This window comes from Pieris brassicae, chromosome 11 (genome assembly GCF_905147105.1).
Source record: "Pieris brassicae chromosome 11, ilPieBrab1.1, whole genome shotgun sequence".
NCBI classification, from domain to species: domain Eukaryota; kingdom Metazoa; phylum Arthropoda; class Insecta; order Lepidoptera; family Pieridae; genus Pieris; species Pieris brassicae.
The window spans coordinates 7621842-7637863 of record NC_059675.1 but is presented as its reverse complement, the minus strand read 5'-3'; the positions used below and the strand labels follow the sequence as shown (position 1 = coordinate 7637863).

Genomic DNA, 16022 nt, shown 5'->3' with positions numbered 1-16022 from the left:
ACAAGAGATTACATATTAATTACACTTAAATATATTTAGCTTGGCAACAGGTAAAAAGAAATGTAATCCTTGTATAGTGATTTTATAAAGACATTAAGTAACATAAAGATCTCTATTAGAAAATTACGGGTTAACATGAGGCAAGTAATGCTATTAATTTGCGCTCGTATCAACACTGTATATGTGCTGTCTTAAATTAACGGTATACGGTACGCTATTGTCCTATACGTAATTACAGGTAAGTACATCAGTTTATTGAGGCAGCTCCGCTAACAGTCTCCCGGATGAGTTATTGTAAGCCGTCATGACGATCCCCTAGGTTGCCTCGTTACCTACAATGACAGGTTTTCTTGAGGATAAATTTGCACTCACATATTACTGTGTATTTATGTGAGCCGCTCGTCTTACAAATATTTCATTTAAAAAGATACGCTCTAATAAGGATTTTATAGAAGCTCACTCTTAGATAACGGACGACTGAATTTTCAAAACAGAACTTAAATTAACAAAAGTATAAATGGAAAGCTTCCACAGTGCTATTTATTCATGAAGAATAAAATCGTATTAAACTATTTTAAACTGGAGGTAGCTCAGAAGTTTTAAATGAAGATTTGAAAGTGTATCAGAATTCCATCAATATCCTGTATACTGCAAAGTTACATTGGCTATAGTTTTAAATTCAACGTAAATGAAATTTTATCCGCAGTATCACGTTTAAACATGGGCTATAAGATGTTATTTTAAAGAAATTAATAACTACAAGAATGAATCATTAATTTGTTAATAAACTTGGTATATTGGGCATTTGTTTCAAACAATCAGAAATTAATAAAATTAATCCAAGACAAATATAAAACAACTCAATGCTCAATGTTTTATGAGAAAATAGTCAGAATGGAATCAGATTTTTCTTATATTTTATTAGTATTTCAATATTTATAGGGGTGATAGTAATTGATCGATACAGTCTGGTGTATGCCTAGTCGAGGTAGAAGGCTATTTTCCGCTACGCTAGCTGTATCGCCCCTTGGCTTCTGATTACATATTTCACCGTATAGAACTTACTTTAGAGAAGGATTTTTATCCGAGCTCTTAAATTATTAAATAATACCAATTACAAGTCTCCTTTCTAGCATTTGTATACAATATGATGTATATTGTATGCGGTAACCTTTATTCTGGCGCGTTATATTCCATATCAGGCTCCGTATCAGATTACTACTGGCAAACCTTTAATGCATATTTAATAAAGTATGTAAATTTTTGGTAAGCAAAAAGTTGGTACGCTACGCATGATGTAATAAAATATTGACAGACGAGTTTTCATTAAGAATTAGCAGTTAGTTTAGCCTTTTAAGAATGTTACACTGTGCTACCTCAATCAAGCCGTAAGTTTTGTAGCAAATTTCAATTAGTAATCTACATCGTTGTCATCTTTTGATTTAACATATTATTCCGCATACAAAACATTGATTTTAATGCCGATGCCACATCACAACAGTAAGTACAAAGTTGAAGAGATCACCTCATTAAAAGTTGTGAAATTATTAAATTTTCGAATCCTACAATGGTCTGTGAGTCCACAGTAACAATCCTGTTAAAACAAGAGCTTTACCCACTGAATAATTTATAGCTACAGTAGAAACAGAATAATTAAAATGTAAACTTGCAAATGAATTATGGTAACGCAATAAATTCATTCATGTTACCCATTTTTTTCTAGATCTTCACTGACATAGTAACGTGTTTATAATAGTGTTTTATTGTAAATCATCAGTGTGTAGTGAAGGATACGTGGCCTTATAACCAAAAATTAAAGAGTTTTTATTAGTAAATACATTAAAAAGTTAGTTAATATGAACTAATATGAATAACATAGTGGCGTTATAACCCATTATGTGTTTTGGCCTCAGATTGCAACCTGATTGATTGATTGAATTTTCTTTTATCATTTTTATTTCATAGACAAGATGCCTTTCTTAGAATGCTTTCATAAAAGTCAGCCTTCTGTATGACACAAGGCGTCTTATTAAGGTAATAAATAATATTATTAACATTAATAGAAATAGAACAATAATATCAGATATTTTGTTCCGGCACCAAGGCCCTATAATCAAATAAACCGAGTACAAGGATCGGATTTACGACACCGAGATTTATTATGCCCTATAAAATACTGTATTTCAATCGGGTAGTATAATCCGTCATCACACTACTATCGTCACGTGTAAGGTTTTGGGATAATTTATATGTTGCAATGTTTTTATAACTGTTTTCACTATATAGCACCAGTAAATGTAATGGCCAAAAATCATGTCCATCACGATCTTACACATTTTTATTTTTAAACTTAAATACTACATATACTCAGTAATACTAATAATTAGACATATAAGCTAACTGTTAGGCAGCAACATAATAGCAGTGATTTCCCAGCGGCTTCACATTTTTAAGTGCGTATCTAAGACTTACGATCAAGGAAACCATCTTGAGGAAACCGGCATATATCAAATCCGGCGATGACAGGCGTCAGACAGAAGGCTGATTACCTACTTGTCTGTCAAATATAAATGTACAAAGAAACTTCAGCCAAGACCCCTTTGGGGTTGTATCGCCACAAAATTATATAAAATTATTTACACTATAGGAATCTCTATACATTCATTAAATCAATTTATTAAGTGTCAATTTTATAAACCTCACTAACAGCGTGCTTATGCTCTTGTGAAGTGCATCATGTCCTTGATAGAACATATTTTTAATTAATAACATGACTTGTTATTAATTAAAAATATATTGTAACTATATTATATTCATCGTTATATAACATGACAATGTATTTTGGTGTTTACATTGTGCATTCTCTGTGAATAAAAATGCCATGAAAGATGTGACAAAAAGCTTTAGATTTACCTTCAGGTTATCGTTATTCACTGGAGAGTTGAACATCTTTATTAAGATTTCTAAATCTCCCACTAGGGTATCTCCGCCTGTTTTCTCTAAATTGTATATATTAAAAAAACTAGGGGCGTTTTTCCAGGTCTTGGGCTTAGATGACTACGTGTGTTTCATGATCTGAATTATTTTATTATTTCATACATTTTTAATAGGCATGTAGGGGATCAGTTATTCTCCTCACGATATTTTCCTTCACAGTACGAGCAAGTGTTAAATGCACACAAAAATATCAATTGATGCCGTGACGAACGCGGGGTATCAAGCCAACACTGCTTATAAATCAAAACCATAAAATATTATGAGAAAACTAATTCAAATAAATGTCAAATATATAACATTCCACATTTGCAATACTCAGGTGTTGACATAGGTATAATAACGAAACCGTAACGACTAAATAACAAAATGCGCTTTCGCGTTAATAATATTAGTATGGATATTTCAATCTGCCGGGGTTTTAATGAAGCTCGGGGCCGTGAAATAGGCAGAAAAGCAGTCTAAAATTGTGATTGGTCCGTTGCATATTCAGAGCAGTTGTGCCTATTGCAAACTGAATACTCATTCAATACTAACCTGAATAGGTTCATTATAAAACAAACAGCAAGTCTATAAGAGGATTTTGCACAAAATGAAAATGAAAAATTACCCCAACGCATAATCTACATTCATCTAGATGTTCATATTAATTCTTGACACGTCCCAGCTGTAACTGAGTAAAATTTCCAATATCAGAATCAGACATCTATAATATATCTATATAAATTAATCCCTATTTCTCACGGCATCACGCGTGAACGGTTGGATCGATTTCGCATATTATTTTTTTGTTGTGTTTGTTATTGTCAAGAGAAGGTTCTTTTGAAATAAAAAAAAATAAGAATACTTAACCACCATATTAAGTAATCATAACTTTTGTTACGATAGCAATTTTTTTTTCACTCCATAGCGCTTTTACAAATCAAACTTTTTTCATGTAACGTTATGGCGTTTAACATTGACAGAATGCGTGCTGCAAATATCGTAAAAGAGGATGTAAGAAAAATTAATATAGTTTAAAACTAATACTTCCATCGGATTATTGATATTGAAAATAGATATAAAATAATTACAGTCGCTAATTGTTTGTGGTAATCTTGAACATTTATTTGTCACCTGTTCCCGTGTCGGAATACCAACAAAGCTATTTATATACGCGCCAGAAAAACAAACAAAGAATGTTGAATATCATAAAGCATTTTTAGTTAATTATACCAATTCAAAATCAATATTCATAGACAGGACAACGTCTGACCGCCAGTCATTTTATATTTTAAGTTAATGAAAGCAACTTATGTAATACTAGTACTAATAATGACCTTAAAATTCCGTAACCTCAGAATGGGACTGTTACATGGGTTCACGCTTCATGGATAATTTTTAAGGTAAGTTTTCTTTGTCCACTAACAGAAAACTTCTACTTCGCCGGAAATTGAAACTACACCGACGTCATAGAAACGCAGGAGATTTAATATATTGATATAGAATTACCTAAGTGAATATTATTCTATAAATAGGCGGTTCTTCAACTTTGAGGCGGTTTTTTACCACGACCTACATTATTGAAATTATTTAATAAGAATTTGAAATAATAAAAGCAATCACGTTATTGATCGACTATACAGTTATCTCGTTTGAAAGAATATCAGTAGCTATATAAAAATATTTTAATTGAAAGCAGTGAAAATTATTAACTTATATAGTAGTTTTTTAATACAGTAGTTGGTACTTTGAGTGGACACCGCGCTCATATGGCCAATAAACGTAACATTAAAACTTTTATGACTCTAATGTTATAAGCGCGTTATTTCTTTGAGTACCTATATTAGAGTTTCAGCTCACAACTATTTTATATGCAATAAAAATGATAAATAGACACTCTGCCGTTAAAATGATAAATAGATACAATCAATATAAAATTCTCGTGTCACAATGTTCGTTCCCATACTCCTCCGAAACGGCTCGACCGATTGTTTTGACATTTTTTATGCATATTCAGTAAGTCTGAAAATCGGCTACTATCTATCTTTCAAACCTCATAGTGCTAAGGGGAGTCCACCCCAAATTTTTTTTTTTAATAATCATTTTTTTATATTTTTTTTATGATACTGCATACAAAAATACATACAGCCTTTAATTTTCACCCCTCTACTAACAATCCCTATATTTTATTTGTTAATTTAAAACTTATGACTTGAACTCTGAGGTTTATATAGAGAAATATTCACAGAAAAACCTAAAAAGTTTTCATTCCGGAAAACCGAACAGTCTCTGGGGTAGCATAGGAAAATGTTCCATGTTGGTATGTACTTAGAAGATAGGCTAAGTAAAATCACATTAAAGAGAAACGAAGTTCGCGGGGACAGCTCGTGCTATATATAACCCTCTAAAATATCTTAAAACTTGGTTTTCGTGTGGTTAAAAGGTCAGCTCCACTCGCATTGGGATTATGAGTATACGTATATATTAAAATATTATACGATAATTTTGTTTAGCATTAGTCGTTACAATGATAAATTATTGTTGTCAACTCGATCGCGAAATCTTTTCATACAATTTGTATAGACTACACTAATGCGTTTTCAAATAGTTGTTCGTAATTTTGTTTAGTTTTAAATATGAACATGTAGCGCTAATCAAGTTTTTACACATAAAAATGTATTGTTACATTAAAAGTTTATTACGTTACTTCAATTGCATGTATTATTCTTCCCTAAGCCATTTGCCCTTATACATAATTTTAAATAGAAAAGAAGTTGGTGTGGTGGAAACACAAACTGGACACAGTTTTTCTGTCCACCGAGACGTCGAATATACTTAAATAATTAACTTATATACTAAGGCCAGTGACATCATAACAATTAAACCAATAAACATATACCTTTAAAATATATAATAACTTAAACCAAATTTAAAGTTTTTTCAAATATTTGTTTTCGCTTGATATATATTTGAGTAATTCGTGATCTAAAACGTGGAATAAAGATAAAAACTAATATAAAAAGTCGTAGTTGCCTCGGCACTTTAAAAAAGTTCCCAGCTCAATTGACTTTTGCTGTAAGAAGTGTCCGCATACTTCATTTACTGGTTTGACCTACTTTGGGCGACGAAATGTGGTCGAAACTTGGGTTTCGTTTAGGTCGAGTAACATCGATAATAATAATGGACAGTTAAAATATATTTTTCAAAGCGGTTAAAGAATCTTCTAAAAAACTCCTGCTATTCGCTGTATTGTTCTCTTTAAATTTAAATAAACAAATTTCGAATGTAAATGCTATTATTCTATTTAATTTAATGCATGCATTTAATGATGTTTTAGGATTTGCAATACCAAAATAAAATTATTAAAACCGTCTTATATTTTAATATGTTGTCCTAAGAAAAACACGTTACTTATAGCAACGAAACACAAATGAAATTTAACGAATTATCTTATAATAAAACATAAAAAAGTGATGCCTAGGAATATTTCTGGGTTCAGAAAGCCAGTTTTATCCCAGATACAAAGGCCTGTATCATGATTAATATTAAGAAAAAAAATACATTACTTACATATTTATTTAGTTTAAGTTAAGTTTTATATAATGGTCTATATTTTACTCTTGATTGCCATTGTACGTATTTAAAGGTGCATTTTACTTTAAATATCATCGCATTACCTTCCTGACTTAGCTAAGCTTTTTAAATACTGTCCGTGCACCAAAAGCATAGTGGGATTAAAGTGGAGAATGACGCATATTTATAATATAATTTATTAAAAGCTCAGGCTTTACGTGTCCCCGTTGTATGGCTTGAATAATGAATGCCGCACGAACTGGCAATATTGCCCGCTTTTTAATTTTCCATTACGTATGAATAAGTGAAACAAGATTTTCTGAGCGTTCAGAACTGTAATTAACTTGACCTTAGATATTCATAACGTGTCTAATTAAGCGATTTTTTTTGAGAATAACTAAAAGAGACATGACGAACTATAATTAAAAAAAGTGTATCAGTAAAGGTTGATTAGATTTTTTTGTTCAAATAAAAAAATAAAAGTGTTTTTTAATGATAGAAGGAACATACACCATTTTATTTTACACCTTAAACGTCGCACAATTCCACATTAAGATGGACTCTGATTTAGAATCTAATCCAACAATCAAAGGACAACGTCAATCATTATTATGTTTGTTTCTAAGTAATTAGGTTGAAAGTGGTTCAAGCTACGAGGAGTTTACGGAAGTGTTTTGAAATATTTATTAGTGTACCGTGTCGTCTTTCAAATAAATAAATAACATATACGATTTTTTATTTTGATTTCTTGATTAACAATTTTAATAACTCTATCAACTGTTAATTAAAAAATAATTATACTTTTTTTTAATATAAATTATTTTAAATCATTCCTTTGGTCCCTAGAATGTATTTCGTTGTTATTTTAGGATATTATGTGAAAACCCTGGAATAATGTATCTTTTTTGTAAATACTACATTTTAATAAATGTTGTTTTGAAAGATTTTCATCTTTATTTTTCTTAGTTTATTTTAAAATTTGTATTAAAAAAAATAACTGAAGAAGTTTCTTGGTTGCAAAATCTAATAAGATCTCACAAAAGGTAATAAAATTACTTCGAACAAGATATTAATAGATTTATTTTTACTTAATTTTTGTCAAAATGTCGACAAAACTTTTTTAAAACCGTTTCTCAGTTATAACTACTTGTATATATGTGTATTGCGCTGAAAGTTACTAAATTCTAACTCATTCGCCAGTTAAAAATCTTGCTAATCATCGACATACTTTTAATTACGACTTTTAAGCAACCTTTATATATAATAGCGTACATACAGTGAGAAGTTATGGCTCACCTCGGTCGGAAGTCATTCCTTCGTCGCACGTCGTTCCTGTGCGACGATATCCGGTGAAGCTCAATTTCCTGTTCCCTAGAACTTCTTTTTTATTTGCTTGATTCATTTATTCCTCGTCTTTTATGTCATGTTTTATCTGAGTATGTGCGCTTCAGCATTTTTGATTACGCCGAAACGTGTGCCTAAAATCCCCTTTCCTTTAGCTTCAGCACGAACTTTTAGCCTAATTAAATTTTCTGCAGAATAAACTTTTTATTAAGTAAATTATTTGAAGATTTACTTTACCTTGTTCTCGTTAAATACAATATCATTTTGCGTGTAAATGTACGGATGAAAAATGGAAGAAGATTGTGATGTAGAAATATTTCATTGAAGAACATCACGTCTTCAAATATCCGGCATATACTCACTTGATATTAACATATTTGTTTAGTAATTGTTTCTACACAAATATAAATTTATCATATACGTCCTTTGAGAAACTATTAAACATCGGAGAAGAAAAAAATTGAGCCTTCAAACAAACGTCAGTTCTATGTGTCAACTATTAAAATAATATTTTACGTCTACGTTTTACAAAGCATTAATAAAATCGTTTGATACTTTTGATTTACAATGCCTTGGGGTTGGGAATGTAGGGCGCGACTTGTTAAGCAATCGCCCAGTAAACCGACTGAGCGAAGGGGAAAGCGAGATCTCAAGAGTCCTGGGCCTCAACAATATGAAACGCCTCCAATATTCTGTAATATAATATCATGACTATTATTTTTATTAATTATACCTCAAATTTAAGATTTTTGTAGTAGTGTGCGTGGTGCAGTTTTTAGTAAATTAAGATCAATATTGTTAATACAATGAAATTTTCAATTTTAATGAGCTTAACTACGAGTGCATCTCAATAAAACGGTAGCGCGAATAATGCTTGAGCTTTTATGTATAACTTATATGAAGCCTTTCTAAAGTTGCCAAGTGCTTCAAGCGTTATAATAAACGTGTAATGTATTCTCGTGATCATAAGGTTAGAAAACATGGCTGCTTTTTATATATTATTTTAAGAAGATGATAATTTTGTAGTGTCGGCGTGGCGGCAAATTAGGCATCAACACTGTCAAACAAAACAGTAATTTAGCGCTATTGCGACTTAATTTCTTAAATCCTTCAATCCACACAGATTCTATATACATCAGAGGATAAAGGCAATAATTGTCACCTTTCGCTCTTCCTTTTAATATCGTCTTGAAATTATCTTTATCCTATGTTTTATTCAAATTAAAAATTGTTTTTCAATATAGCTTTATATTTAATCCTCGGCGTCTCCTTTCAAAGGAATAATGAATTCCTAAAAAACACTTAAGTTGAAGTTTGTAGGTGGCAAGGGTTACTCGAGGATACAGCGTGCTCCGGCGTATACTTTTGGTCACAAGACACCTGTAAACTTTAACAAACAGATTCTTACAGCGAAAGCGCCAGTTTTAGATATCTCGGGACATAGTAAAAAAGGTACTTTCATTCATGATGGAACTTAAAAGAGCAAGTGAACGTATCTATTACGAAACTGCCTCGTTTATAATAACATCACTGTTGTTCATATTGCACTCTATCTCTACTCCAATACTTAGTAGTAAATTTATTCGGGTATAGAAAAATTAATGAAGATTTTTACAGTCATTTTTAAGCTGATTATGATCGGCAACTTTGTGATTCAGCGATTTATTTTTAACTTATTTTTGTGAAAGCTGTAATTGGAAGTCAGCAAGCAGTGTAATATTTAATACCGATGAACAGGGTAGGGTCGGTAACAACGACGTACCGAATATCTTTAAAAGTTTAAGCCAGGATGCAACTTGAAGGCGTAACTACAATATTCTAAAATTAAATCAAACAAAGCCTTTAAGGTTATTTCAATTATTTATTAAACCAACTGTTTCAGGAACCTATAGAATACCTCTCGGTGTAGTTTCACCCAGATTAGATCCGATACAGTGTAAAGGTAAAACACCAGGCCCTGACAGATATGTTCCAAAAAGCCGAGTGATTTTTAAAAGACCTCCAGTGTACTCGATGCGCCTAGCCGCAAAGCCTCCATATCAACCTTGGGACATGTGGACCCCTCCCCCAAATATGTATTTGCCTACTATACATTTCAAGTAAGTAAATTAATAATTACTATTCAGATTTACTAATTATCATATCAAATAATAGGATGCACAATACTTCCGATGACAATATAGGGGAAGTGTCCAAAGAAAAAAAATAACTGCAATAGTTTCAATGCGTCCAGCCGTAGCTTAAAATGTATCCCTAATGAAATTATGTAATCCTTTGTCATATAGGAAGCCACCCGCGTATACACTCGGATATGCAGTACGAGAACTAACAGCACAAAATCTTCCCGGTCCCGGAGAACATGATCCCAACTTTGACTTTGTGAAGCTACGAAAGCCCGCATTTTCCTTTGGTGCGCCTTTCAAAAGCACACCGCCCAAAAAGACGCCACCTCCAAATACTTATTGCGAGAAAAAGGTTATTTAATCTCAACTAATACTAATTAAAAAAATACGCAGATGTGCTGTAAATTTAGAAAGATAAATTATTTAAACCATTCGAAATTAATAAATATAGTAATGAATGTGAATATTACAGTTTATGTATCCCAAACGTACTATACCAGCGCCAACCTTTGGGATTCGCCACTCGCCATACTTGGGGAAGCAAGAAGAATATCTTACCCCATCAAACTTATGTATCGTTGTTAGTGGTGAAGACTAGAACGTAGTTTTTTTGAAATTTTAGTTCTCAATTTGAATTAATAATTTATTATTATTTCCGAATTATATTACTACAGAATATATTAATTTTTTCATTTTTCACTTCCGGATTATTCCGTCATGTACAAGATTTCTTACTGAACTAAAATAAATATAAAAGTTATTAAATTATTCGTTATAAATGACAAACATACGTATATATAATCATAAAATAAAAAGTTATTCTTTATCCTGCACAAATTAACGGGTGTAAGTTAACATACAAATTATCATGACGTGACTCAAATGTAGACAATGAAGGCTATTCAATGTTTCACTAAATATCACGAATCAATGTTAATTCCAACAAGTTGTATTGGAAGTGGGCTAGTGTGCCGATTTGTATGCCACGAATGTGTTTCACCGACCACCGCGTCCCCAGTGCCACTTAAAAGTTTTCCTTTTTATGCATCCCGTATTGTTGTCAACATTTTCCATTACTCAAAGAGAATGAATACATATGCAAATTTAAAAATACAAAGATTCGCCTAATTTTTCTTTACTGTGCGCGCCTACATCTTGAGTCGTGCTCCACATTCAAAATGGTGCGCTTAATTTCTGTTAGAATTAATATTTTTCTTAAATTAACTATCATGTATACATATCAATCAATGAAATATCTAAAGCTCACCCTGCTCTATTTTTGTAGAAAGTAGCAGTTTTATTGTCTTGGACTTGTGTCAATGAACTGTAACCCACACTTTAATATTGAACCAATAAAATTAAATTAAATCATCTTCTTTCGTTTGGAGTTCAAACGAAATTTTGAAATTTTACTCCAGTCTTAGCTCAAACTAACACCAATTAGTTTATTTAAGCACACATGCAGTGCCATACATTACACTTGCTAAAAGTTTAAGCCGCAGCGTGAAAACAAACACAAGAGAGTTGGACGCTGCAAGGCAAACACATCGTGAAATGGCCAAGTCCGTCTGCTGTTGGTTTTCGATGATTGGGTTTACGTTCTCGATTGCTCCATTCATTTTCAAGAAAGTCAACTTTAACCATTCACGACGAGCTTCCAAGAATACTTATTTGCTCATTGAATCTTACTGTCTTTTGTTCCGGAGGTTCTAAAGTTTTGTTATACGATTGTGTAGTAAATTTTCTGTTTGTTTGCATAAGAGATGGGATAAAAACAGAACTAGTAAATTTATATAATATCGAGACCCTAAATTAAACTAAGTAAATAAAAATCTTTATGTTACTCTAACATCTGTTTCGATACTATAGCAATTTTTAATTGCTATTACATGCATTCAGTTATGCTGTTATAATTTGTCGCTAAGCGGGGCTGCCTCTAGTGCGTTAAATTAGTGTAGTGCCTATAAAGTAAGCTCGAAGTTTAGACCTCGGTACTTCGCCAACTTAATACTACCAACATTTAATACCTGTTTATGCGGATTGTTTAACGCGTAGATTCGTTTACGAAAATCCAAGTTATATATAGTTATATATATATTGATACGGAGATAACACCGCCGTATCTCATTTGTTGAGGAATTGGTTTATGCAAAACGTTTATATTTAAAGAAAGAAGTAAAATTTGCGCCATTTACATGAACTTTCTCATTAGTATATCAGCATTTCTCATTATCATCGAAATAGCAAGCTGAGAACTGATTAATGAGTTCTATTATAATAATTAACAAAAAGTAACAACCAAAAGTGATATCTTCTCATATTGTAAATAAATAATATATGAAGCAAAATAATCTCAACAGGATAAGCCAGTTTACCGAAACTAATGCCGCCGGAAGGGGGATACATTAATAAACTATTTATAACCAAACTCAGGTAATATGCAACATACTATTTCACACTATTGTAGTGCTTATTACAATTACATAAAATTGTTTATCGCATAATACATTAATAGTGGACAACGCTTTAATATTTTGGTGTAGAGTTAGGAATATAACGGGTATTTCGAATAAATAATAAAGGGTCCAAGGAGGTCGGTAATCTGGCTACATATTTATAATCTGCGTCGAATGTAAGTGCGGCAAGTTTAACACCTGTGCGACAATTTCTCTAGTTAGGTATTCTGAATTGTAAATAAACCTGAAAGAATAATCCAGATTAAGGAATACTCTTACTAGCACATATGTTTTGGATGTCTATGGCCAGCCAAGCCTTCGCCGCAAAATCGACAAATGAATATTTTATTATCTGTTTCATTATTTAGATAACATTATTAAAAACAAATTTTAATCCGGGTAAGCGAGGAAGACATTAATATTTTTGCTCAAACTTTCTATATGATTCTTTATAATTTACGAAAACAAATCAGACAACTTTAATAGACAATAGCATAACTTAATATTCTATTTTTTACTTACATATAAAATGTACACGTGCAAATTCGTGAGCAGAATATAGCATTTCCCAGTTGGATGAATTTATTTATCTTTCTTAAATTCTGATATTTTATTCAGAGCTCCTATTAATTATGAAGCCAATTGATCTTCTTTGAAATCAATCCCGTACAATCTTTGATAAAACAGAAGTGATCGGCTCTAACTCGGCACTCAGTAGAGTTTAAAGACAACACTGCTCATCATAAAATTGTACATAGACCAGTACCAGGTTTTCTGGTATGTAGGCGTATGTGTACGTGTATGTAGGCAATTTACACCACTTTTTCTATTTTTTTTAGATTTTTATTTAGTTTTACATTTAAACACGTTTTGGTACGGTAAACATATATTTACACAACACGATGGAGGCAGAACTATTTCATCAGGTTTTTATACGTTTTAATAAACTGTTATTCCTAACCAACTTATTCTGTTTTTACTAAATAGTAAAATCGAAGTACTATTCACTTTATTTCGATTTCCGCTGCTTACATTTGACATTTTCCGGAATGTGAGAAGTCCTTTTTGTGTAAGCCGGAAATTGGAATTTGACGAAATCTAATGTCATAGTCACGTACATTGCCAATGACTTACGATAAGGAAAAATTCTTAACGATAAATTTTTATGCGAAAAATATTATGTGAAGCCAAATTATATTATTTTAGAGGACTAAAAAATTACAAAAAAAATTATGAGAAATATGTAATTACAAAATTGTTTAGTTTACGCCTCGTAGTAAATAAAATAGTAATATTTTATTTACTACGAGGCTTCCCCAAGAATATTAAGTAATGTATCAGATCACACTACACACTGAACAGAAAAGAATAGCAATAAAATTCCTATTTATTTGAGAGCCAACAAGGCTCGCAATAATGAAATTCCTCGGAAAATATTAGCGTATATTTTTCCAACAAATCTCCTACTTATTATCATTGTGGTCTAGCATATTATTATCATCAAAAACACATTTATAAAAATTTTAATAGCCTTAATTTGAATCGAAAATAATGAAGTTTTTTAGGCAGAATAACAATCGCGAAAAGCTGCGCATTCGTACGCAAATGTACGTAAAATCCGTTCAGTAAACGTACAACATTTATTCATCGGAATCCCTACAAATTACACGGGATGTAACAACGTCGAAACAATCACAGCCGATGATCCCAGTCGTGCTATGCTAATCTAGGCTTTACGTCTAACAATTGATTGTTGTGTTCCGCCCTTCGTGCGAATTACACTGGCGCCTACCCGTCTTAACGGTTTGACTATAGCTGTGGGTAACTAAGTCGTCAGTTGATTCTTTCCAGAATAAAATCGAACGAAAAATACGATGGAAATTAATCGGTTATAAAGCCTTGTTTAAAAGTCGGTAAAATGTAGACATTCAAAATGGAGCCTGTATGGCGCGTGGATTCTTACAGCGACCTGGAGCCCCGCTAGCCAAGACAATACATGGCTGGTTGCAGGAATACTGCCGTTTATCTTTATTATGACCAACGACTATACATTATACACCACTTAGTTATATATACCTTAATATTCAGTCATCTAAATAAAGCATAATTTTAAACAGAACATAGTAACGAGTTTCCAATAGTCTTAAAAACCAGAGGCATATACATTTCACACAGAGTGCACACCAAACACGTCTACTATAAGAATACTCAATGGAGACGTTTTTCAAATATAAAACATTTCTCGCATTTAGAACATGACACAAATTGTTATATGCCTTCAACGCATCCGTAAAGGCTGCAAAAATCTAGATATAAGAGCATTTTTATTACTTTACTGAAGTCAGTCAGGTTTTTCCTTGTTTAGTTTTCCCAAGTTTGGTTTAAATAAATGTTTAGTTTTGTTATTTATATTAAAATTAAATCAGACAATTGACAGTCAATGTTTAATCTAAAACATAGTTTTAACTACAAAGGACTGTGCTAATCGGCCTTAGAATCTATAGGTAGTTAAGTAGTCTCAATTATTATTAATAGAAGCCAGACATAATTAAGCTTTGAAGCTTGTTATTGTTGTCATTTCAATGAAAAGAGACATTGAAATTACTTATTAAACATTAAGAAAAACGATGATTTAAAATGCGTCAATGTGTCAGTAAAAATGATGGTGCTTCATAAGCATTATTTCCTCAATTTACATACTCAGTTTTTGTCTATCAACATTATCATAATATTCCCGCATTACGATCCATTTTACACCTGTTTACGTAAACATGCTAAGCTTTGAGACAAGTTTAGGCGTACGGGGATCATTAAATGCTATTACAATAGTGTTTACAAAAGACCCTTCGTACATTAGAGATTACGACGCAGTAAGCTCTCATTTTATTAGCTATAATCAAATAAATGTACATTATTACGCATTTAGATTTTTGTCGTATCGTAGCTCCTTAAAAACAAAATAAAAATGAAAATTAGATTAGACTTGTTTAATAATGTAAGAGATATGCAAATAAGAGATATTTTTCATTAAAATAAATTAAATTAGATCTTCTTTTATATAACATAGGGCAAACGGGTAGGAGGCACCTGATGTTTAGTGATACGTTGACTCTCTAGAAGGCTCAAAAGTGCGTTACCGGACTTTAGGGGATTGGTACGCGCTTATCTAAGACTCAAAGTTGATTTGGTAATAGATAAACATATTTAATTAATTATCATTTCTTATTTCTCTACATAGATTATATAGTTTTTATATACCTCTACAAATACTAAAACCATAATTATGTATAGCCCAGCAAGAGGTATTGGTATGCAAATGCCCACATTGGCAAGCCGGTCATATTGACAGAATTCTCGTGAAATTGCTTATCATGAAATAACTATAAATACAACAGTAATAAACTGTCGGTCATTTATAATTAAAAATGATGACATTTTACCGGTTTAAATTGATATTTCTCCTCCTGGACTAAGTATAAAAAAGGCTAACATTTATAGTCATAAAATAAGTATTGGGATATACGAATCCTCAGCACATATAAAGTGTATT

The 16022-nt window shown here is 31.8% G+C and overlaps 1 protein-coding gene across 3 annotated transcripts; it reads left to right on the top strand.

Annotated features, from left to right (window-relative positions):
• The first annotated feature begins 8379 nt into the window (after nucleotides 1-8379).
• On the top strand, nucleotides 8380-10690 carry LOC123716281 (outer dense fiber protein 3-like protein 2). 3 transcript variants are annotated; one of them, XM_045671942.1, is made up of 5 exons: nucleotides 8380-8587; nucleotides 9214-9345; nucleotides 9776-9992; nucleotides 10179-10368; nucleotides 10489-10690. In XM_045671942.1, exons 1-5 carry the CDS (start codon nucleotides 8461-8463, stop codon nucleotides 10612-10614), a joined length of 792 nt encoding a protein of 263 aa, XP_045527898.1. In that variant the 5' UTR covers nucleotides 8380-8460; the 3' UTR covers nucleotides 10615-10690. The 3 variants fall into 3 exon arrangements, with proteins under 3 accessions (XP_045527898.1, XP_045527900.1, XP_045527899.1); XM_045671944.1 differs by having other exon boundaries at nucleotides 8415-8587; nucleotides 9207-9345; XM_045671943.1 differs by lacking the exon at nucleotides 8380-8587 and adding an exon at nucleotides 8596-8863 and having other exon boundaries at nucleotides 9207-9345.
• The last annotated feature ends 5332 nt before the right edge of the window (nucleotides 10691-16022 follow it).